Here is a 26,276-nt window from a genome sequence, read left to right on the forward strand (position 1 = left end):
CTCAACATGGTCAGGATGGTGATGCTATTGGTTGGCATAGAAGTCCCTTCATGCAGCATTAGCTTCTTTTTGCTATCGCCATTTTAAGGACAGGTGTTTTTAAAGAGAGAGATGCCTAGGCTCCCTAAAAGTAGGTGAAATGACTCCTACCCTAGCCTTATATTCAGATTTCATATGGAAGTCAATCTTCAGACAGAAAATTTTCTCCCTGAAAAAAATCAAGAAATTGGCCAAAGTACAGCAACACGATATACCACATTCACAGTGTCATTTTCCTGGGACACTGGCTGGGCTCAGGCCTGCTGACTGAGATGGTGGAGGACAGTAGAGACGGTTAAGTCTGGGTCTAAGTCCTGGTTCCCAGGTTCAGGTCTGGGTGAAGCTGGTTAAGTTTCACACTTTCCTTGCAGCAGCTCTCACAGGAACCTGGGAAACCAGGCACCAACCATGTACAGGCAGGGAACTTAATGCAATATTAAATGACACCTCATGTCAGAACATCACGGCACTTTTGCTCTAACGCTTCTGATAGTTCAGCAGACAAAATGCTGTACTACCAATTTAATCTGATCTTTCCCCTTCCCTGGATGCTGCTGAAGTGGACAGCAAGAGATCCAAATGCTTCCTTAACTGCAGGAAGCAGGAGCGACTACAGGAGCTTTTAAGCAAGATAGCCAAAGGCAGAGAGGCTTCCTAACCTGACAGCTGGGGGCTTATCGTACAAGGCAGTGTGTGTGTCTGTCATGCTAACTTGTCTGTCTGTCTGTAGTCTGTCACACTAACTTTTACCAACTATTTGCCTTGGTAGCTGCTAACTAAAGCACTAAGCTCTTCCCTGTTAGTATGCTTGTTGTTCATAAACTGCTGACAAAGTAATGGCAGCAGCACCACTTTGTGCAGCCTGTGTACTCAGGGGCCTCACTCAATGGGATGCTGAGCAGCATTTGCAAAGGTCTCAGTGCCCTGCAAAATCAATGTTACCTCTGCCATGTCACTTAATGTGGGCTTTAGAGCTCCAGAACATTTTGAGGAAATTCCTAAGAAATGAAAGGAATCTAGGATACCAATGTAAGCAGCACCGGACAGGTACGTGTTTTATTTGCGTGTGTTGTTGGGTTCATCTAACAACATATCCTTGAGAGAATATAGCACCCCCTTTCTCACAAAACACCAGTGTCCCTGTGTTGCTGGCAGTCAGCACAGCACAGCGGCTTTCTGACAGGGAATCATTATGAAGAGGGTACAGAAAAGCCAAAGATCCATTAGACACATCTGAGCATTTGCAACCACAGAGTTAGCAGCACGCAGTAAAGAGCAGAGTGTAGTAGCAGCTGGCTACAAATGCAGACTTATATTTGGAACAAAGCTTCGGAGGAGCTCAGGAATAATACTGGTGTGTGCTACAATCCCATGCCAGTGCTATGGAGAGTTCACTAAGGGGTATTTCCAACTATTTTTTTCTTCCTTCTCATGATGGCTTCGTATCTGAAGTTTTCATTTATCCCAGAGTTTTCCTAAGTTAGTCCTTTGCATGGAAACATAATGGTATCAAGTGCTGAAAATACAATGCTTAGTTTCCTTCCAAGGCATTAATTTCACAGGTAATTTTGTTATGAAGTTGAACAGCCCAGAATGCAGCCTAGGTGTTCTGGCAGCAAGCTGATGTTACCAAACATCATTATTTGTCCGACTAGTTTACGAGGAAATAAATACAAAATCCCCAGGTGTTGCTTACAGTTTAGCCAATGTTTTTCATTCCATTCGTAAATACAACGTGCTGTTCAGCCCACACACCTATTTTATAGCTCTAATGAAAACTAGAGAGCAAAATTCACACATAATGGTGACCATACTGCCTTTCAATTCACCCCTGTAAAAGACAGAGATTGATCAAACAGGTATTCCTGCAAGCATGCTAATGCAATATATGAAGAAGCATGTCAAGAATTTTAATTGTACTAAATAGGAAAAACCCGTAACTAAGAGAAAATAGATTGCCTACGTAACAACACACAGCTGGAATGACTTTAGTCCCCAAGGCGCTGCTAAGAGGCCTCTTTATGGGTTTGGATTAGAAGGAGAAGTGCCTTTAGCCAGGCACAGCAGGACAGATTAGAGAGGGGCAGCCTCAAACCCACAGACCTGAACGGCTCTTCTGGCTCCTGAGCAAGTTAGCACAGTACACATAGACCTGATAACTTCTTGGATCTTGCTATTACTGCCTGGCAGTGATGGATTTCTCAGGGTGCACCAGCTATTTCCCATCTTTACAAAGGCTGGTGGTTTCAAATTTGTGGTTTGGATATCCCATTTATCACACATGCCCATTGCATCGCAAGAGACAAGCTACTGATGGGAGGGACAAACTGGCAGCATGTGGGCACCTTGACAGCTCCTGGGCACAATCCTCTGCAATGGCAATACTGCACACATCAGCATTTGTTTATTTATTTATTGAGACTTCAGCTCCCTGCCAACTGCTCCAGTACTGGAAGTACATACTGGAAAAGAGAAGAAAGACAAAGAAACCTTACACAGGTGGTTCCTCTGCATGCAGCCCCTGATGCTGGGACTAAAACCCCAGCAGAAACCTCAAACCCTTGAAGGTGCTGGACTCTCTCAGCTGCTCAGGACTCATCCCAGGAGAAGGTAGGTTCGACCCCCTTCTACCTTACTGGCCATGGCAATTAAAAGGGTCACTCCAAATGAAATTTCTTAGGCTAAAATGAACAGCCACACGGGACTGCCATTCAGTGAGGACTTCATTATCCCAGGACACATGCAGGCAAAATCCTCATCTGACGAATATGGCCAGATTAGTGAACTGGAAGCACCGTGCCTAACTTTCTTCTGACTTTGTGAGTATGAGTGACCCTGTGACTTTTTATTAAACCACATGATTACAGCTGCAGGCATACAAGTGCAAGAATGCTGGGGAAGGATACGGCTTGTGGCACCTGAAATCCCTCACTGGTCATTTACAAACCATAAAGAAAAGTTGACAAATTCCTAAAGTTTAGGATTTTTTTTCTTTGTTTTGTTAGGGGCTTAAGGTTTGTGTGGGTATAGCACACAATAATTCTTGTATAAGGACAAGAATTATTCTCTCTGTTCAGTGTTAATGAATAAATGCTTTTCCTGAACTATCACAAAATTCTGAGCCATGAATTTTGCTTACCGTGGTCATGTTTGAACATTTATAGGCACAAAACTCCCACTATTTTTTAAATGTTTTCATTTGTGCTGTAAACCATTCACAAGGCTTTTATTAATTGTACACTCCTAAAACCTCCTAGTTGTATTCTATCAAAGGTGAAGAAATAATATACAGCTTCTCCCTGTGTAGAATACTATAAACAATGTATAGTGAGAAAACAGTTATTGAATGGATCTAGTTCAGCTGCTCCCATGCCACTCATCAGGAGATTTTTAATAGCAGGTTTCATCACTATGTGGCAGGATGATTTATCCAATCCTGGTCCAGAAACTCCTAGATTTGATTCTCACACTTGGAATGATGCTCAGGAGCTAGACTTTCATAACTGCACAGAAGAGCCATCCTGACCCAGTCATCTCTCATATACCCTACTAAAGATAACTAAAGAAGTATCTACCTTCCTTGAGGGGGCCCCCCAGTAATTTTTATCCCTCCTTCCCTGTCAGCTGTTGATCTAAAGGGTGTGGGGAAGACTGGAGGACCAGTACCTTGGTGCACACTGGACCTGCCTGGGGACATGAGAGACCGTCTCCTATCGACAGCTCAGCAGGGAAGAGGAAAGGTGAAGCTGAGGAGGATTCTGACTCATGATCTAGAGCATGGAGATGACCAAGAAGGGTGCCTCTGTCAAGGACAGGCTTATAGCCTTCAATTCTGGCTGTGTTTGCCAAGGGCAAAGGGTAATTATCTTACTCAAGCTGTGTAGTCTTCTACTTATCTATAGTGTATTGATCCTATCTTCTGATTCCTTGGGAGGTTCAAGGACCATCCCCCTTGCTTTCAGCTATTCCATATTGTAGTGTCGCTTCAAATTATGCAATTAATAATTTCACTGTGAAAATTCTACATTAAAGACTCTATTCAGTAAAGCGCAGATTTTAAGTTCTAAAAGAAAATGCACAACGATCTCTATTCCTTCGAAATGCCATGAGCCAGGAATATTGGATCTTCAGCCTTGGAGTCCATCAAATCCCTTCAATTCCCATGCCTGTGGTGATGACCAGAGCCCAAATTTCAGAGGGAAGAGTCAACCCCTGCCATAAAGAGATCTCATCCTTCTACCACCAATTTAGAAACTAGTCTGAGCTGTCATGCCTGAGATTTAGCATCCCCAAAGCATGTCATATTGAAAGGGAAGTTTTGCTCTTTTATTCATTCTTTCCCAAAGTGGAGTGTATGTGGGGTGGTGCAAACCAGTGAGACTGATTGATGAAAGAGTTAGCATTGGTGGCAATCTGGTAGAGGAAAATCAGTGGAGAGGCTTAGCTTGCTATCTGGAGCAGATAACTTCAAAGCAGCCTGAGTAGTAACTGATGATGAAGTAGCAGGGATAAGAAACACGCTGCCTCACTTTTTCAATGCAGCAGTCTGGAGGCATTGCAGCTGAGCATCACACTTCTGGCAGTGTCCCTGCACATCTGTAGCATCCATTGGAAAGAAGTAAACAGCATCAGTCAGCTGGAAAGACTGCTTTCCTCATCCTCCCTGACCCCCTGCAGCAATCTGTCCCAGGCTCAAAAAAGAAAAAATGCTGGTATGTATTTTCCTAGGATCTTTGTCTGCATCTGTAGTCATTTTTCTTTAATATGATAGTGTGTTATGCTTAGTATGTTTGGCTTACTATGACCAGTTAATGTTCTACTGACTAAAAAATAAATTAGCATGATAAATTCTCGGAAATTAACTCATCTGAGAAGGAAGGACAGAATGATTCAGAAAAAGGCAAAGTGGTGCAAGACAGTATGTATTCAGTCCTCTTTGCAAAAGCTTCTTCCCCAAAACGAGAATTTTTGGAGAATGCCTCTCTCCTTCCCTCCTTCTGCTGATCTCTTCCTTCCTTGAACCAAACTACAGGCTCCAGCAACAAGGCAGCTAATAATAAACTTTTCAGCTGAACTCTAGGAAAGCAGTTTGGTCAAGGCTTTGCCTGCCAAATGCTGACCAACACATGTTCCCAGCTGCCAGTAGTGACTCACTGCTAGCCATGTTTTTCACAAAACAGTTGTGCTTCAGCCTTCTCCCCTTCAGAGCACGTTTTGCTCCAAACATGGGCTCCCACTTCCAAACGACGGAATCAAAGGTACTTGAGTCATGGCCCTCCTACCATGTCTCATGTCAATGGCATGTTCAAGGACTGCTCCAGTCACAATATATTAACACAACTGCTCTTACACTGTGGCTCCTGAAACAAAAACCCCGCTGCTGTTCTCATCGCTGCCCACACCAGCAGGCTGTACAGGAACAAAACTGAAATTTCTACAATGCCAGCAACCAGACAGAACAGGACTCCTTTAAAATGACCTTTTATCGACGTTTGTATAATAAAACTTGGTCCTTGCCTTGGGGTTCCTCCATATTGCTGCCTTTTATCAGTGAGGACACAGGGCCAAGAGGGAACAGAACACAACTGTGACAGGAGGAATAACATTTTCTACTGGTCAGGTAGGAGCTCAAACTACTCTGCTGTATTCTGGCCCCAAGAACAAACCCTGGTACTTCACTGGAAATGCTGACTCAGCTGCCCACTGAATTTGGAGTCTTTAAAAGATGTGCAGGTCACCTTCCTGCATGGAGGACCCCAGTGCCAGGTGGAGCAGCCAGCACTGTTGAAGGCACGTGAGTCCCACTCACTTCAGAGGTTGCTCAGAGACTGCCTGGAAATGCATCAGGGATGTTAGAAATGGGAACACAGAGTCAGGTTTTCAGAAGAAGGGGAAATAACCCCTTTAGGGGACAAAAAAGCATGAACACCAGGATGCTGGTGCAGGTACGTATGGAAACCAGGTCAGCCTAGCTTCTCCCTCTGCTGCCCCATGATGCTGGGAAAGATAAGGAAGGGGGTATTGGAAGAAGTTCAGGCTCCAAAATAGTATGGACAGAAGACTTCTTGAATTGGAACACTATTGAATTACACAACTCTCACCAGTGCCAATCCTATGGCTTCATGATCCCATTCTCCCTTTGGTCGAGGCCCTTCTTCTGTACTGCAGACATTTGGGACACCTCCCTGACAACAGCGACATCGTTTTCATGAAGAATATGGCAGCTAAGGGTGGAACTATCCTGACTGCTCCTCTTGTGGTGAAATCTCCTCCCACTGCTGCCAGGCTGCTGGCTCTCTGCGCCCTCCACACTGCCCCACCAAGTGCAAGAGCACACGCATTTCTGGAAATGCTCTTGCATTTCTAAGGGGAGAAATAACTCACTTCTGTAGCATCACAATATCCGTGAGGAAGAAAGAAATGAAAGCCAGCTAATATGCAAAAATCCCACCATGCCACAACAGTGCACTTGTTATTGGGATAGTAAGGATAATGGAGTACCTGCTCCTTGCTAAATCCTTTCACTGTCCACTGCAAGAGCATGCTCACCAGGGATAGCTAGGTAGAGGACAACACAGAGGGAAACTATTTCTATAGTTGTTAATGATCTTAATTTTTTTTACTCATCTGGAGGTGACAGAAATAAACAGTTAACATCTCTTCCTATTTCTCAAGGTTTTTTTCTTTTTTGCTATTACGGGGCTTAATCCAGAACAACAACAACAAAAAAAAAGTAGGAAAAAACCCTGTGCGCAGCCTTATGGCAGGACTTTCCAAGCCACAGATGCTGGCTCTGTGGTTGGCTGATCTATCCAAAATAAAGCTCAACAGCAGGGTGCAGTGGAGTAGTTCAGGGGGTAGAAAAGGTCATGCGAATGTGATTCCCACCTCCCAAATGCCACATCTCCTCATGCTGCCTCCCCCTGCTCCTTTTGGGATGTAAGGAATTGTTGACTTATTTTTCATTTTTTATTTTCAGCCTGCCTTTCCCATCTGCTTGCCAAGTGGGGTCATTGAAAGTGACTCTTGCTGCAGCCACTTTCCCAGGAGATAAAAAATAAGGTGAACTATTATCCTGATAGCTTACAGTTGAAAAGGCAGCTAGCAGCTTGGATGATGAGCCTCTCTGGCTGCTCCAAGATAGAGCTGGCATTGTGGGAGCTCAGAGGCCACCATGTCACCTTCCCCTTGTCACAGGGACAGGCATCAGCCTGCCCTGGGTGAAGCTGTTGACTGCAGAGACTGAAACGTTTTCCTGAGAGAAAGAGATCACAAGAGCCTTGAAAAGAGGGGCCTTGAAAGCTGCTGACCTGCTGCGCACAGATGCGTGGCACTGCCTTCCTCACATGAGAAAGCCATTTGGGGTAAACAAACGTCAAAAAAAAAGGAAAGGAGAAAAAGGAAATAAGTAACCAAGCTCATTCTAATATTTTTTGACATCAGAATGCATCCATACCATATACTTTTCTTTTGAGAGGAGTCCACAGCGTATGTCCTGGCCCAGCTGGCGGTACAACTTCTGCAAGTCTACAGAAGGTCCCATGCAACCACTCTTGGGAACACCTATAAACCTGCTGCACATCCATGTGTGGGGTGAAGCAGTGCCCAGCTGGGCAGAGGACATGTAAGAGGCATTGACCCACTTTTACAGCATGCACATTCATTTTTGATCAGGTGTGGGCTTCAGTTTCATTATGCTAATGATCAAATAATGAAACAAACCATGCTTGCTTCTGATCACCGTTATTTCTGAAGCCTTATGTTTGCCAAGAAAATAAATCAAGTCTAAAAATCACACTTTCCTTTGGGAAGATATTGGATTAAAGTAGATGATGGGACTGTACCTGTATGTTTTGATGCTGCCAGGAAGGAAGATTTTCATAGCAGGTGTTTGATTCACCCTAAGCACTACGCGATAGCAAGATGAAAGACCTGCTGCCACTTACCAAACCTCTTGTAGCCGAAGGACTGCACCTCCTCCTCCTCTGCAAAATCGTCTGGAGAAAGAAAGACACAGCAGCAGATTATTACTACTACCACTGGAAAAAGATGGGAAGAAGTTTTTACACTTAAATGTTCATGAATTAATGTAACTTTAATTGATTTGTTAGGCATGTCACTGATCTTCCTCTCTGTTGCTCATATTCCCACCTCTGTCTTCAAGTAGAGAAGGCAGTTCAGAGCCCTTCCCCTAACCAGAACCCCCAGCAGAACTCCAGATTACAAATTGTGCAGATTTATCACCAGACAGCTACCGTGAGGCCTGCTTGGCCAATTAAGTACAGAGCAGAGTAGAAATGTCCCTCATCACAATGACAGCCACAATTGTCACCAGCATGCTGCTTGGGCAGGCTCACCCAGATCACAGCACTCACTCCAGCCAGCTGCCCGGGCTGTGCAGGCATTGGGCTCAGGCTACACATGCACCAGTTTGGCCTTTTACACAAGGTGCCACACATAGCCATGCCAAGTAATGAGAGAGGAGTCAGAGGGGATGGTTGTCCATCCATCCACCACTTCCTATGGGCACTAGCTTGACTTGAAGATGCAAGATCCAATAAAAAATAGGAAACAGAACTGATAAACTCAAACAGATGAGAAAAATAAAAACCAAGATGGTGATGATTTTGAAGGGTCTAGAGGGGAAGCCATATGAGGAGTGGCTCAGGTCACTTGGTCTGTTCAGCCTGGAGAAAGGGAGAAAGGGTGGAGACCTCATCGCAGCCCACAGCTTCCCCATTAGGGGAAGAGGAGGGGCAGGCACTGATCTCTTCTCTGTGGTGACCAGTGACAGGACGCAAGGGGACGACATGAAGCTGTGTCACAGCAGGCTGGATATTAGGAAAATATCAGGCTCCCCAGGGAAGTGGTCGCAGCACCAAGCCCACCTGAATTCAAGAAGCATTTGGACAATGCTCTCAGGTACATGACGTGATTCTGGGGGCTGCCCTGTGCAGGGCCAGGAGTTGCACTTGATGATCCTTGTGGGTCCCTTCCAACTCAGGATATTCTATGATTGACTTCATTAAGCCTTTTGATCTCATCTTTATGTTAGCAAGCAGTAATATGCTAATAATCATGATTTTATTTTGTCAGAAGCTTCATTTCTCTCCTCTTCCTTCTATCCTCTCCATTCCAGCAGCAAAGGAAAAGGCTGGCATCAGCAAAAGAAATACACCCTCGACTTCTTTAAAAAAAAAAAAAGGATATGTTTGTGTTCGTGTGTTCAGCTTCCTTCTACCAACAGGAAAGGCAAAAGCTCTGCATTATCATCAGCAGAGCCTCTGCACCAAGCAACCAACTGCCAGGGAGGGCAGCACAACCCAGGCTGCTCTTCTCCCATTTCCCTATTGCCCAGAGGGAGCAGAGTAGATCCATTCCCTCTCCGACACACACCATTTTTACACTGGGAGAAGCCTCCATGTGACTCTCTTTAAACAGGACCTAGGACATGGCTTCCCAAGTAGCAGCCGGTGGTTCTTAGGCCACTGCCATGCTGAAGAAACACTTGTCTCTGCTGTGATTCCCAGCACAAACATGCAGGCAAGCCTTGCCTCCATGCTGTGAAAAACGCTGCTGGCATCTCATGGCAATCCCTGCTGTCCAAACCCCAACTTCTTCTGGGCTTTTGTTTGCACTGCACTGGCAGGGAGGCTGATTCAGCACCCCCAGGTGCTTCAGCAGCTGCTGGTCACCTTGTGCCACCATTCCAGCACAGGATGCTGAGGAAGCTTGCAACCTTTCCATCCAGGCCTTTCCCTGACTTGAGGGGAGCAAGGGAAACAGAAGCTCAAGGGCCAGTCAAGGGGTTCACCAGAAGGGAACACTTAATGACCGGCGGTGGAAAAGCAAGCTAAATGCAGACCAACAGATGTGATGGAGTGAGAAGTCTGTGCTCAGTTAGACCTTTTTTGTCCACAGACTTAGTGTACATGATCAGACTCCTCTGCATCATGAAACTGTGCTAACTGCTGCCACAGCTCACTTGGGCCACCGCAGAGCCCTGGGGATATGAATTCAAAGGTAAAGATTCAGTCTGCAGTCAGGCTCAACAAAGCCTAAATGATTTGAGTGCATGTCCAGCAGGAAAACTGACTTGTTCCTCCTTCTGACCTGCAAGGTGCCACACACAGAAGTCTGAGGGAGACTTTGCCTGAAGCAGTAGAGGAGTCCATGAAATACATCATTTTGCAGAACATCATCCTTTACTCAGACGACACTATTGACAGAACAGCTAAAAAAATATTCTTCACCAGTAACACATTTTGCTTACTGCCAGCGGTGCTCCTGTCCACATCTTAAGCTACACCTCCAATTCAGATGAACATTTAAGAAGTGGAAGAGCCAGTGGATGCTTCTCAGGCAAAACAAACACATGCTCGTTTTGAAGGCAGAAAGAAACCTTTAAAAAAACCAAACCAAACAAACTCTCACAATTGTACTGAATGTTATCTAAAGACAAGGTCACCCAACAAAACACGACAAATACTAATAAACCATCAACAACCAAATTCCTCATCCTAGCAGTGAGCTACTCAGGAAAAATCTTTCCCTCTTGTACAAAAGATAAAATGCTGCACAAAATATCTGCTCCAGAGCCCTTAGCTTCCTGCCCTCTCCTGCTATCAGGCTGTAACACAATTGCCTCCTTTGTTTCTCAGGAGTGTAACCTGGCTTATCTAATTCATATTGATGTATACAGTCAGGCCATCTTTAAATCCTGTGGCTTCATCCCACTCCACATCTCCAAGACCTTCCTCCCAGGCTGCCAACCTCTTCCCTAGTTGTCCTGTTTTTCATGCTTTGCCCAATTGCATTGACCTCTGGTCACGCTTTTATAATCACATTGTTGTTTCTTTGGCCTTTTCAATATTTGCAACATATATATTTTTATATACATATATTTTAGATATTTCTATACGCAGTTTTAAAATAAAAATATATGCTTTTCAGTATTCGCAGCACTGCATGTTGTTCTTGCTAGGGATGGAGTTTTTTCTTAAGCTTTGGATACTTTATTTATTAATCTCCTAATTTTGAAGGGCACTTGTGGTGTTTGAAACAAAGAAGTGGAGATGGGCAAGGACAGTTTTGTCAATTAGTGACCCAGCTCCCTGCTCACTAAAATCTCGAACATCACATAAGACATTTTTCAGTCCCTGTGAGTTGGTCTTGCAAGGGGCAGCAATGTATTTTAGGGCAAGTCTATGAAAATTATTTAATAGACAAAGCTCAGCGGTCTTTCAGTCACAACTGCCACTAGGCACTTTGCTCAAATCATGTGCAAATACATTTCACAATATTAACTGTAATGTAACAAATTTAAGAAAAATAAAGAAGGAAGAAATTAATAAAGCAACCTTAGATTAAACATTCAGAAATGAACAGCATTTTGGAAAAAGACACTAAGATGGGTTGAAAGTCCTACTACAGAAGAAATCTGTATTTGAAATATTAAAAATGAAGTTGACAAACAAGTCTATAAATTTAAGTCCCCAGGCAAAGCCCTGTACCCAGCCTCCTCCTCTCATGCCTTTTGGGCACTATAGCTCTCACTAGAGGCAGGAGAAATTTGGCCCTCTGTTCCACTGCTGGAAATATTAAAGTTTTGTCACAAATTCTACAAAAATCTCAAAGCTTCCTGATATCTTTGCATTGGGAAAATACAAAAGAACCTAAGTTTTCATTGAAAAGGCAACAGCTTTTCTAGAGAAAACTATGAAAACATGATCTGTTATGAATTACAGAGGTTAAGAAAATACACACCAAGTAGGAAAGCAAATAGTGAGAAAACCTCCAGCACGTTTTAATAACTTACACTTTTAAAAGCAGTATCAGAAATCGATGTGGCAGAAATTCATGAGTTTTGAGCACCACTGGCTGATCTTAGAAAAGGAAATTTTGTTTTCACATCAGTGGTGCCCATACTTGATTGAGTTTGAAACTGGTGCAGGAGGAGTTTGTTTGACATTGTGAAAACTTTAAGTTAGAAGTATTTTTCTTTAGTTTAAATCCAGCCCTTCTCAGTTACAAAGAGAATGACTGGAATGAATGCAAGTATTTCTGTTACATACATATACATTAATACACAAGCAAGGCTTATTTTCATGGGTGAAAAATATAAAGGCCAGACTCCTCCTTGAAGCAGACAATAAAACAGAATCTCTTGTTATGTCCCAGACAGAAGAATTAACTCTTTAGTGCTGGGAAGACAAACCATAATTTAGTTATAAGATGCTCTATCGAGGTCTCAGCTGTGACTCAAAAAAAAAAGGGAATCCAGAATAAGAAAGACAAAGAAACATGAAAAGCTGGTTTATTATTCCATCGACTTCTACAGAACTCTGGCAGAAGGAAGGTCCATAAAAAAGGTGAACTTTGGGCAGAACAGAAACATATGTGAGCAACCAATTGTATTTAACTGTGTAGGGGAAGGACCACCAGAGATCTCCTGTTTCATCAGGTTTACAAGAGTCTCCTTGGATGCTACAACAGATTGTCATGGGGAGATTACAGCAGAATGCTACAAATGAGTGTCTCATTGTAGCTGAGCAGCAATACATCAGGTATCTTGGGAGTCAGTGCACAGCAAGAGTACTGGTCAAAAAAAAAAAAAAGCTTTGAGGTATTTTGGCAACAGCTATGCCCCACCAAATACCAACGCCAAATTCCACTTGCCCTGCAGTCAGAAGTTATTACTACACCACCTCTAATAAATACAGTTGTAGAGTTAAATAAGATACAGTACAATGCTTCAAGGGAGTGGGAATTACAAAAAGGCAGTTCAGCTGGGGATTAACACAGCGAACAGAGGGAATTCATTTAATCTAAAACAAATTAGACCCTCATTTGATTAATTTGCTAGAGGCAAAGCAAAAATCTGTGGAGTAGAACTGTTTAATTTCTCATTCTTGTTCTTAAATCTTAAATAAATTAATCATGGACCACTTATGAGTCACGCTGAGGTCAAGTAAGAAAGAGTTGGCCTGGAGCCAAGAAGGATGCTAAATCTGCCCCTGAGACTATATAGGGTCTATAACCATAGCACCACTTGATCCTGTTGCTGGAACAGCACCAGATCTGAGGAGCCTCTGGTGCAAGGTGATTTTAGGGAAGTTGTTTTCATTTTATCCCCTTCCTTTTGTGGGTGTCGTTGGCATACAGAAGGTGTTAGAGAAAGCTGCTAATGTACATGTCCAGCTGTCACCTTTTAACAGTACACCCTGTTCAGCCATTTAAACCCAACTAACTAACAAAGCAAACAAGACCTCAGAACCATTAGAGGTGCTGGGTTGTATGGTGGCTGCTGACACATGGCATCCAATAATTTCTAGAACAACTGTGTGCCGTAAACATAAATACAAAGTCCTTGTTTAAAGACTGTTTGAAGTCTTAAATAAAGAAAAGATGCCAACATTCTACATTGCATTTAAAAATCTGGGGAAATCTATTCCAGGAGAGAATGAGGCATCTGGGCTGAAAATTGTCATGCCTAAGTTTCAGCTCAGGTTTTAGAAGTTCCTTTATAACCCCCTGAAAACTTGAACTACAATATATTAGAACCTACCCCTAAGTACCAGGCTGGGAACTCAGAACTACAAGATTAATTTGTAGTAAAAATGACATCCAGTTGTAAGAGTTTCCTTTAAAATAAATTTCCCTCTCAAAGGGTTTTAACGGTTAGGGCCCTGCCTTTCCTACTGATTTAAGGGGAACTATAGAGTTATATTCCAGATATAACTCTTTTTTTTGCAGCTCTGTAAAAATCATTGTATTATTAGCAAGAACAGATTTTTACTTGTACCATTTGGAAAGAAGCTGTGCCCATTAGCTGAAAATCATGATATTTCTCTCTTTGACCCATAAATCAGCATGGATGAAGAACTCTGCTCAGAACTGTGTAACAAGTGCATCTCCTTCATGAGGAGTCAGTGTCAAAAAGCTACTCCTGCCCGCTCTCTCCATCTCAGCACTCTTTTGGTGAAAAGGAGAAACTCATCCACTTGTGAGGTTTCTATAATGTTAACAACTGTTCAGACAGATGAGAACACCAAACACCAATATCGTTCTCATATCACATTTCAAAAGCTTTTTGAGCAGCCACCAGATTTATATGCATTTCTGGTCACTATTAACTGGGTCTACATTCAAAGTGCTGACCTAGAGGTGAAACAGAGCCAGCAGAAGCACAGCAAACAGCTGTGGCCTTCAGATGTTGATGACTTCATCAGTCTAATTGGTTTCCATTGATTTTCTTAGCTTTTATTCTGGACAGTCTCCTGCTTGTGCTAACGGGCTGGTCATTTCCCTCTCTTCACAGATGCTCCATTTCACTAGTCCTCTTCTGCCTTTCTCCACTACTTTTTCCTTTTAGGCTCTTCTCTCTCTGCCTCTGTTTTGATAAGCTCTCCCTCATAAAATCCTACCCCACACTTCAAACACTTCCCTATTGACAAGGTCTCCAGCTGACATGTCACACTCACAATGTCACAGTTGTTGCCGTCTGTGTTGTGTTCATATCATCCATCCCTTCCTTTGTCTGACTTGTCACGCAGTAAGCTCTTTGGACAGGGATTACATGGATTCTACATTTGCCAAGTATGTGGTCTTTAGGGCAGCCATGGTAGAGGTTCAGCTGAGGCAGTCCTGGAAGAGATCTCATCTCCCTGCATCCCATAGCATCCTTTGGGATGCTGTTTGAGCTTGGATTCTGACAAGGCTGAGGCTTTTTCCCAGCTCTGTCCTTCAGACTGCTGATCTGAGAATTTATCTGATTTCAGTATACAGACTGAAAAAGGTAAGGTCCTAGAGCAGATATCCTCTCTTTGTACATATCCTAAGACTCAGATTGTGTCTCTCATCACCTAACACATGCATAAAGCAAAACTTGGATTGTGTCTCTCATCACCTAACACATGCATAAAACAAACAAAACAAAGAATCATGACAAATGGGTGCATTTTAGTACCCTGGTCTCAACCTTCTCCCCTACTGCTGTGCCCAAAAAATGCAAGTGCTCACTTTAAGAATACACAAAACCCACAGATTATGAAATTCAGAGGTGTAACAACAATGGCTCTGGTTTTGCTTTTAAGGCACAAAATGAAGCCAGTAAATAAGGGTATTTCTTGAACGAAATTTGTTAGCCTGTATGTGCCACACAGCATCATTACAGTACTGGGGTCAGAAGCAGCTGCATGGTGTGGAGGGTCAACCTTAGAAGTTAAAAGTTTAAATCATATCATATTTCAGCATAATGATTTAAGAGCAAACAGATCTGTTCTCATTAGTGCACTGAAAAATCATGCCTCCCTGTCTGTATGTCAGAGGAGGCAATTAACAGCAGCATTAAAATGGCATACACATTCCTAACAACACGTCTCTATTACCTCCCATAACTCATTCACTTTGTTCCCCAGCGACGTCCCAGTCTTCACCTCAAATTTATGCACCAAAAGGGATTGCAGTTTTAGGTGGAAGCAGTCAAACTCCAAAGACAATTCATCTTAGGTTGCTCCCTCACTCATACAGACCACACTCACATTATGAGGAGGATCGGGTTCACTTTCAGTGCCTTGTAAAAAGTGTCTTTATTTTGCTTTCCAAGGGGGAGGGCTGGAAGGAGAGATTCTCTGTTCTGGCACGCAGAACCTCAGGATAAGGAACGTTTTGTGAAGCTGAAGATAACTGGACATGCATCCTTTGCAGTACTGAACTGCTTTCATCCTTGACATTTCTTCCAGCTCTCTTTATTTTATTCTTTTATCTCTGCAAAGCCTGATCAGCTCTCTCTCTGAAAGATTACCTTTCCCTCCTTATCCTAGCAGGCAAAAGTGTCAAGCTCTGGGCACAACGGTCTTTGCGAATCTAAGCAAACTTTTTAGTGGTTGTGACAAAAAAGGGGCTCTGTTCAGCCCTCAACTGTAGTGAAATCAGTCTAAAATAAATTTATGTTATCCAAAGCAGGAGAAGAAAGAGCCACAGGAGATTTTAGACAACTCCCTTCTTCACAGGGATAGGTTTGCCCATGCTATTCTTTGTCCTCCATGGCTGGGAAAAGTAGAAGATTGAAAGCAAAGATGAACAATTACAACTTCTTACTGAAAATACTCCTGTCATAAATAGCTTATATGTTAATTCTGCTCAATATCCTTTGCAGATGTACAGTAATATTTCTATCTGTGCAATAACAGATTTCTCTTGTAATTTCATAGCTTCTAACACTCTGTTTTCCTCTATATCACTATCAAGAATATCCTTCGATGCATGTTTGCATCTTTCTCATCCATATGTTAAAAATCCTTTGTGCTACCAACCGGTTCAGCACACACACTGACTGTATAGTAGCATTGCTCAGGATTTGTTCTGTGTTGTATCACACATTTATTATAATTGCTCATGCCTTTGAACTTCTGTGTTAGGGTCCTGTGACATGTCCAACACACACCACTCAGACCTCCTGCATATGTTTCATGTTTATGTCACTATATTCATATAAGCTCTGTTATAACTGGACTAAGTAAAGGTTACTGGATCACTCCACTTCTAATCCTTGGTTTTCAGATGCTTTCTGGCTGTTGTAAAATGCTCTGGACTGGATTTTTTTAAAATTAATATTTGAAGTTTCTACCCAGGAAAGACCTATTTGCAGATTATTGTTTGTTTGATTTGGTGCACACAAAGATGAGAGAGAGAAAGAAAGAGAAAATGTAGGCTTTACCTGTAGATTACATCCAGGCTCCAAGATAAGACACAGAAGGGACAATTTTAGCAATACAGGCTGATATCTCATTAATTGTCTGATAAAGCGTTCACTGTATAAGGCCAGCTTGGGGTAAACTGAACTGGCATACCCTGTGAAAGGTCAATGTGCTGTATCTACTGAAAACTGTGCAGTAAGCACATTAAGCTGCCCTTAAAGTAAACTGGTTGAGGCTAAGAAAGCTGGGCTTTCAGGCTAGGCCATTCCTGAGGCAGTACAGGCTCCACTGATTTCAGTGGAACACTACCAAGGACAAACCTGTTTCTCCCTGTGCATCTTTCTTATCAAATGAGAGAACTGCACAGGACAGGGTATTCAGTCACATTCCAGTTCTCAAGTACAGGATCCCAAATAATTTGTCCTCCAGTACCATCATTATACAAGGAGTACATAGCAAGGTGCTTAGGTTGGCAGAGGAAGAGAAGAAGGAGGAGGAGAAGAAGCAGGAGATGGAGGAGGAGGTAGAGGAAGCAGCAGAGGTGGAGGAGTAGTGGAAAGAAGCATTTAAGCTACTTTGGGTATCAATATTAAGAGCTTCTCTGTCATCCTGGAGCAACAGTCCCAAAATGACCACCTTGACTTTGTCATTGCTCAATTTTGGGCATTAGTATTAAGTCATTATGCAAACAGTATCCACATTTCAGTTGAAAATACTTATTACCAGCACTGCCATGACAGCAGTGATTACAGAGAGAGTTTAAAGTAGTAATTACAAAATATATCACAGATATATGGGAAGAAGTTCTCAGTTTTAACAATGCTTGTCCCTGTATTAAATTAGGGCCAATGTTTTCAAACATATGGTGGTGTTTGACTATGAGGAAGCTGCTTTCATTTGTTTCCCAGGCAACAAATACTCCTTCATACTCCAATAAATAACTACAACTTAGAAGTATCATTTGATAAAGATAAATCTGACCCTAAAGCAGTCAAGTCCCTATATAAACCACATGAATTATTAGTAAAAAAATATCACAAAGTTTGTGAGCTCAGTGTTGCTTGCTGGAAATGAAACTGCCAGCATATTATACGTAATTTGTTTTACTGATTTAAAACATAACACATTACGAATACCAGCAATGGGAAATATAATTTATTCCTTACAGATATTTAGTGATGTAATTATTTAGATATTCCTCCATTCTCCAGAGAGGGTAGATACAGAGACAGCTGCAATCAACAGATCATTTTGTTGTTACTGAGAAAAACGTGTAACTACACCAAGTTCTACAGTCGTACAATTATCGCCACCATCAAGTGTAAAGAGAAAATATGAAAAGCCAAATCTGTACCCTGAAAAGGAAATCACCAAGTCAAGATTTGGTTTGGCTCTCTGACTTCCATAACGGTGGCAATGGCACTTGATGTGATGATATGTTTGAAGCTTCTCTTTTCTCTTGTTATTAGCACAGTCATTTAAGTATTCTTTGCATGTTTTATTACTGATTTCTGTAACTCTGTGGGGGAAAGAAATAAGATAGCTGTGATCACTCTTAGGAAAACCAAATGGTAAGGACTAGCACTCCCTCTCAATAGAGTGTGGGGCACCAGCAAGTGTTCCCAGCAGGAAAAACATCTTCCCTGCAAATGCCATTTCTCCGCTTTGCAAAAAGCAATGGAGGCAGAACGGAAGGAGACTCAAGTTGCATTATATGTTATTGCCACCCTTGGTCCTTTGCATCCTGCCTCTCCCCAAAACCCCAAAGAGTGGAGCGTAAGGGTTTCACTGGTTTGTATCACTGGATCCTCATTGTTTTGGTTTGTTCCTGCCATTACACTTACGCTGATAATGGCAAGCTCATGACAAATTTTTTGGCACAAGCACCCTATAAATAAAGAACATTGTAAATACATTATTTTTAATATGTTGCATGGCCCTGGAGACACACCATGCCACAGTGTCAGAAGTAACTTAATAGTGTGTGTGGGCTTGCAAAATAAATGCTCCCAAAAAGTTTTTCCTCCCTTCAGGCAGCTACTCTGGCAAGTGAATAAATAATCACATCATTTGGTGTCCCAAAGTCTGGAAATTCAGTGTAACTATCATGATGTTTACTGGCCTCCTGGCATCTGGAATAAAACTCTGCAATCCAAGAACAGGCACACTGGTGCCCAAAAATAATTTTCTTATATGCATGGTTTCTTTCCTTCCATCCTTCAAGTTTATTTTTGCATCTGAAGAAAAACTAGATTCGAGTCTCACAAACTCCTAAACTTTCCATAATTTCCTTTGATGTTTTCATTGTAAGTACTCCTCAGTGTGTAAAGTCTATGCCTTTTGCTGTAAGGCTATCAATTTTCATAAACAGAAAGCTTTCTTGCAACCCCCCCAATACATTTTTACTAGGTAACAGTGTAGCAATTTGGCAATCTGCTTCTTTATTTCATTTTAAAGTAGGTAATACTTCTGTCACAACTTTGTAGGATGTAGTCAACTACTAGAACTGGCATGTTTCCCCCATTTAAAACAAAAGGAGAGGGAAGGGAGGAAAAGAGAGGAAAAAGAAAAGAAACAAAGTTTCAGTTTGAACAGATGCAAAGTAAAGATCAAAAATTTTCCAGTCGGTGGATGTTGAGGAGAAATATGCCAAATACATTTCACAAGCCAGTTAAACCTCTACTGGCACCTAATCACTGCCAGATGTTTAGAAGGTACACCAAGAACATCGCGAAACGCTGGCAAAAAATAAACAAATAAGCCAGGGAGAAACCCAAGTCTTCTTCTCGGGACGCCGGCGAGGGGGAAGATAAAAGCTGGGTGCCGAGATAAAACGTGCTGGGGAGAGCACTCATGACGGGACACACGCACACGGACACGCACACGGACACCCTCTCCCGGGCCGGCACCGACCGACACAAACCGAGCCGCGGCGGCAGCGCAGCCCTCGGTGCGCGGGGCCTGGGCTCGCCGCTGCCGGGCCGGCCCCACGCATGACCCGGGGGCGCGGTGAGACCCGCGCTCTGCCCCTCCCGGCACCAGCTGCCCGTGCTCTGCCGGCGCCCTGCCCACAGCCGGCATGCCCTGCCCGCCACCTGCCTGACGGTGTCTTGCCAGCACCCTTCCTACGGGCGGCTTACGCCGCTGGCACCCTCCCCACTGACCGCCCTGCCTGCACCCTGCCCGAAATCCCCCCTTGCTGCCCTGCTGCAGACTGTCCGCGTGCTGCCCTGTCCGCACGCTGCCCACCACCTGTCCTCCCCGCACGACCCACTGATCCTGCCCGCACTCCACTGATCCTGCCCGCACCCCACTGATCCTGCCCGCACCTACAGGTCCTGCCCGCCGCCTGTTCCCCGCCCGCACACTATCCGACGCTGCCCGTTCCTCCCGGCCGGTGCCCGGTGCGCGTGCCCGCGGCGCACGTGTGCGGCGCGGAGCGGGCGCCCGCTCCCGTCCCTACCTTTCATCTTGGCGCCGGGGCGGGGTCTCATAGACGGACGGGGCGCGGCGGGGGCTGCCGCCGGGAGCGGCGGGCGGCGGAGCGCTCCCTGCTACTGCCGGGCCATTGCCGGGTGCCGGGCGCGGCCCCGCTGCGCAGCCCCCGGCCGCTGCCGCTCCGCTCGCCGTCGCTGCTCGGCCGCCGGCGGCACCGCGCTCTCGCCGCCAGCCCCGCGAGGCCCGGCTCGGCCCCGCCTCCCTCCCTCCGCCCGGGGAAGGGGCCGCTGCGGCCGGGGCGGCGAGGGCGGGCCTCGGGGTCCCGCCGGTGGATGGGCTGGGGGGGTTCGGACCCCGTCCCGCCGCGTCCCGCGGGACCGCGGGGTTCCCGGGTTGCGGGGCCGTGGGCAGCAGGGGCTGCCCGTGGGGAGCAGCTCGGGACGGGACTCACAGGGCACCCGCCAGTGACTGGGGAGCTCGGGAGGGAGAATGGTGCTCTCCCTCCCCACACTCGTGGCAGGCACCCGGGGGTTTCCTCGTGGGTGTGGCCCCTCCAGCCTCACACCGCGACACGCCAACCGTGGATTCCTGAAGCGGTGGGCGCGTATCTGTCGGCTGGGAAGAGGAAGGCAGGATGTGCAAAGTTCACCCTGGTGCTGAATGAAGGGCCAGGAGTAGTCCTGTTGGATTCAACGGGACTGCATGCAGTACACACACACTGGAGAATGTGTGTGTATATATTTGTGGGATTAGGGATATACAGGCCAGTCATCTTTTATTTTTCTAGTTCTGGATGTTGCCAGAAATAAGTGATCATTTCCAGACTTCTGTTTTCACGAAAGGTGCATTTTGATTTTCTGCAAAGCTACCCGTTTTTAGGCTATTGAAGACAGTGATAAGTGTGTATGATCCAGTTTGGAGTATTAACATAAGTGTTGATGAAGCAGGGCTAGTGCAATGTGCACTGGTTTGTTCTGGGGATGAACAAAGTAGTGGAGACACCAGAGGGTCTTTCCTAATGCAAAGAGGAGATGCACACAATTTTGCCTTTGCAATTAGAGATACTGCAGTCTGTTGGATGTAGGGATGTCCAAAGAAATGATTATACTACGTGGTATTTTCAGAGGGTCTATGGCTTCAAAAAGGACCATAGTGTACCGACTTAGAAAGCGTTGGAAACCTGTCGGGTACAATCTTGCCTCAGCAAGGAATGGAGGATTAAAGCCACAAAAATTAGTCATTGTAGAACAAAAATTATGGAACAGATTTAGAAATCTGAATTACTTTGATTGGTCTGATGACTTGAGTTGACGTCTACTTGATGTGTGTGTTTGGCTGATGTGGAGGCAGTATCTTTATTTAGGGATTAACAAAAATGCTGGAATACCAGCTGCAGTAGCCATTTGTTGCTTTAAAGAAGGGCTCAGATATCAAAGAGACTCAACTCAACTTTTAGTTTATGCTCTAGTAGTTGACTGGAATATCGTGAGTAAAACACTTAAATCTGAATACAGTCATCAGGTAATTACAGACACCCTGTAGTGTAGTGTTGGATTAGGACTACAGCTCTTGCAGTGTTGATAAGGCAGACTTGTGCTTGCTCACTGGGGTGATTTATTTTGGATCCCAAGCTAATTTACAATTTTTATTTTGAAGAATCAATATAATTCAGGTTTTGAAACTAAAAGCTATCTACACTCTGATCTAAAGCCCATGAGTATGTTTGCAAGAAGAAATCTTTCCATCACTTCTCATGAAACTGGTTGAAACCAATAACAAAGCTCCATTTCACCTTAGGAAAAGCACTTTCGTTTGAAAACACAGTGCAGAAGAAATGCTTAAAAAAAAAGAAGAAAGAAGAATACTACTTTAAGCCTGTGTCATCAGGGGATGTGCAAGGAGCAGGACTGTGCAGGAATTTAGAAAATTCCTCAAAAGTAGTAACTTATAACAATTTTCTAATTTTTCATACAGTAACGTTAGTGAACTGAAGGACAGCAACCAAAATTGCAGAGACTGATGAGTGAATTGCTTCATCTGTGGAAAATATGTTCCTTACTAATTGAGAGAAAAATAATTAGTATTTTGAATTCATATAGAGTTTATGATTGATTCATTAGGCCTGGGATCTACCTCCAGTCTTGTGACTTAAAAATATTTATTAATTTGTGGACAGAGTGGGACACTTAATATTTCTAAAGTAAGCTTCTATATTGGCTTTTAATCTTGTAAGTTGTATTCCACATTGGACTTCTTATACATATGTTAGGAATGTATAAGAATATCTATGTAAAAATGCATGTATTTAAATTGCTGATGATCTTCTGCTAATACAAATACAAATTTCATCCCTAGCTACTATGCAGATACCCCAGCATACTTGAATTCAGGTAACAAGTGCCTGAAACCCCTCCTCTGCCTGAGTTTCAGACAGTTGTTGACCCTGAACAACCAAATCAGGTGCTACTTTCAGACTCCTCCTCTTATTTGAACAACCAAATCAGGTGCTACTTTCAGACTCCTCCTCTTATTTCTGCTTAGGTGTGAGCTACCCATGAAGTTGGACCTCTCAGACCTTAAACTTTACCTCCATTTCCATCAAAAGATCCTCCTGCTATCTAGGTAAACTGCTGAATAGGCACATAATTAGAATCATAGAATCAACAGGGTTGGAAAAGACCTCCAAGATCATCAAGTCCAATCCTTGATCCAACACTGCTGTGGTTACTAGACCATGGCACTAAGTGCCATATCCAGTCTCATCTTAAAAACCTCCATTGATAGTGAATCCACCACCTCCCTGGGCAGCCCATTCCAATGTCTGATTACTCTCTCTGTAAAAACAATTTCTTCCTTCTTAGGGTTCAATACAGTATAAAATACAGGTTTGTGTTATGTTGGGTGACATAAAACTGTGTCACCCAGTCCTGGGCCTTCACAAGCTTTCACTTTTTATATACTGTTTTGTATTTTTCAAGTTTCATTTAAAGCTGTGGTGAAATTTGTCGAAGACAATTACACTGCCTTTCTGGTGAAAACCACTTATCTTCTCAGGAAAAGTTTCAAGCGTATTTTCGTATTCTTTCATTTTTAGGAAACTGTATACAGCATTCTAGGGAAATTATTTTCACATAAATGCTTCATTTTAGGGGTTTTTTGTTACTCTAGTTCAGGACATAAATTATGAGGCCTATTTTTTCATCCAACAATAATAATATAACAACAGCTTACTACCACAACAGGCTGACTGTCACAAAATGATCACACGTTGCAGCCAGATTCAGACTCAGAGAAGGTCTAGAGGATCTAAACAAATCATCCTTCTTTAGAAATGTTTACATATTGCCTTAATATGGCTTGTTTATATGGAACTATTACAATTTATTCATCAAATGCTGACATAAGTTACCCAAATGAGTGCTTTTTGTTGCTGTGGCATAGTGTGACTTTAAGCACTTACCAACTATGTGTGAGTTGCTTATTTTTTTCCTTGCTACAGTCTTCTCTTGAATATCAAGGAAGTTCATTTATAATGGTTCACACTCACTTTTACTCTGCAAAATGTGTTCAAATTCAGCAGTAGTCCAAAAGAGAAAGAGGCAAATTTAATCTCCCTGTAAATAATAAAGAATAAATAGTGCAGGCTGTGCTGAAGAGATTTAAACCCAGAGGTAATGTGCTCAGTTCCTGTTTCCTTTGATTCTACTTCACAACGGACCATTGCCCTTGCCTGACTCCTTCTCAGAGCTTAACCTACAAAATTTGAGCTCTTTGGCTCTTTGGCAAGCCTTGGAGATGCTGGAAGCCTTGGTCCATGCACATGGAGGTATGTGTGGCATTCTCTTTTGATCAACAGCCTTCTCATATCCTGAGCCCACGTGCCATACAAAGGGCAAGAATTAAATTAAAAAAAAATCTGAAAAAGAATTGCATACATCATTGAGGAGAACTGCATGTGACACAGGAACCATATGTGAAAGATCATTTGTCTGAAGTAAGTGCCATTTGGGTTCAATACAAAATGTGCATTTGAAAAGTAAGAGTTGAGTATTATAACATATTTTAAGGATAAATCTTTTTCTGTGCAACAATTTCATATTGTTGTTAATGACCATTTTGGACCTGTGCCCAGAGTGAAGATGTTATTCTTGTATCTGGCTAATGAGTTTGTAAATGATCCTGAACAAATGGTGAAGTTATTTACTAATAATTTTGTTAAATCTGCAGATGAGCCTTTTCTTAATCTGGGTAATTAGCATCATAATTTGAAAGTATTTAGGTATCTTGAATTGTCTCTGGCAAGTGAGGTTGGTTTTTGTTTTTCCTTTCCTATTTTTTGATTAACTGTGAGACTGAGGGAGATTCTATAAGCAGCAAAACACCTGGCTATCTTTTCAGTATGCCAGAATTACTCAGAGATACAGACTTGTTCCTAGCTATGGTTTGGATGTTGATCATGGAAAGGCTAATGTGCAAGTTCTCTTGTCTTTCAATTGCTTTGACCTTTTTCTTTTAGAAACTGGATTTCTTGGAAGGAAAACACAAGACAGCTCTAGAATAGACTGGACTGTCACATTGCATTAAATTTAAAGAAAAACTAAATGCTGGAATGCAACTAGAAGTACAGCTATTATGATTACCTGCAGATGATATTTAGGGACTGCTCTTTCATATTTTTGATATTTTATAAAACACATCATTGTGGGGCTTATTAATACTTTGAAAGAAGAATGATTATTTGCGCTCCAGAAAGTTTGGGAAATTTTATTCTGGCAATTTACAGACCAATTTCCTTGCACGGTATTTCGTCAAAATTGCCTAAAACAATTGTAGCTGTTGTGTCTGCTGAATATCCAAACTGATGTAATATTTGACATTTGTGCTCCAAAATTTCCATAGTGAAAAGTAATTCCACTACTGCTAGAGTGCTTAAATGTTGAAGACAGGACCAAGACCAAATAATTAGTGCCAATTTTATTAGGATCTTTGCAGAAGCAGAGTTCTATACATAAGAAATAACATTTGTTTGTTCATAGTATGGGTTTCTTTCAACACACACAGAAAAATAGTTCTGATTTCCTCAGGAATAGATTATTGCCTCAGTTCTAACCAGGTCAGCTCTTCAGCTGGAGTATATCAAATACTGACCAGAGTTTGATTCATGGTGATAGAAGGCAACAAAGTTCTCTCCGTGTTTTGAGACTGTCCAAATGCCAGTGATGTTCAGCTTCTGGTTATCTTGTAGGAGCCAGCAAGCAGGAACCTAGAATTGGCCTGTGTTAGCCCAGAGGAACATTATTCTGCTGTTGTTACATGCCACACATCTGGTGTTCAGGGACAGCTGGGTGTGTTCTGCATGCTCCCCGAGGTAAGGTGGTGCACAGAAGTGTCTCCATAAGGCCATCTGGCACTAGAGGGAGTGGAAGCTGGTCTAATCTACTTATAGACATCAACATAACTTGGTTCAGCTGTGTCCACTCCCCACATTTGCTGGTTATGTCAATACAGACCCACACAGGAAGTCCAAATGCATCATACAATCATAGAATCATGGAATGGCCTGGGATGGAAGGGGACTTCAAAGCTCATCTAGTTCAAACCCCCCTGCCATGGACAGGGACACCTTCCACCAGGTGAGGCTGCTCAGAGCTCCATCCAACCTGGCCTTAAACACTTCCAGGGGCTGAGGCATCCACAGTTTCTCTGGGAAACTTGTTCCACTGCCCCACCACTCTCACAGTAAAGAATTTTTTCCTACTATCTAATCTAAACCTATTGTCTTTAAGTTTGAACCCATTCTCCCTTGTCCTGTTACTACATGCTCCTGTAAAAAGTTCCTCTCCATCTTTCTTGTAGGCTCCCTTCAGGTACTGGAATATCATATATGGTCTTCTTGACCTCTTGCCTGGCAGTGCAGATCTCAGAGTGAAACAGAGACTAAGTAAATATGGCTTGTATATTGCTTGGTCACAGGAGAGGAGCACAGCAAGAAAAGCAAATAAAAATACAGTGAATCCTCCCTGCAGTAAGTTAACATTATTGCAATATATTTTGGCTCCTCAGCCTCTGAGTTCCACCCATCAGAACTCCCTGACGCTT

At 43.2% G+C, this 26,276-nt stretch overlaps 1 protein-coding gene across 1 annotated transcript in view; it reads right to left on the reverse strand.

Moving 5' to 3' along the window:
• The window catches only part of COLEC12 (collectin subfamily member 12), a 101,354-nt gene extending 81,111 nt beyond the window's left edge, over positions 1 to 20,243 (reverse strand). The window contains exons 1-2 of the mRNA XM_018081134.2: positions 20,203 to 20,243; positions 7,986 to 8,036 (exon numbers count right to left, since the gene is read on the reverse strand). Coding sequence (XP_017936623.2) covers positions 7,986 to 8,036; positions 20,203 to 20,233 — 82 coding nt within the window. The 5' untranslated portion in view covers positions 20,234 to 20,243. The remainder of the gene's footprint in view (positions 1 to 7,985; positions 8,037 to 20,202) is intronic.
• Positions 20,244 to 26,276: the final 6,033 nt, after the last annotated feature.

This window comes from Manacus vitellinus, unplaced genomic scaffold (assembly GCF_001715985.3).
Source record: "Manacus vitellinus isolate BGI_N305 unplaced genomic scaffold, ASM171598v3 scaffold_1_pilon, whole genome shotgun sequence".
Taxonomy (NCBI): Eukaryota; Metazoa; Chordata; class Aves; order Passeriformes; family Pipridae; genus Manacus; species Manacus vitellinus.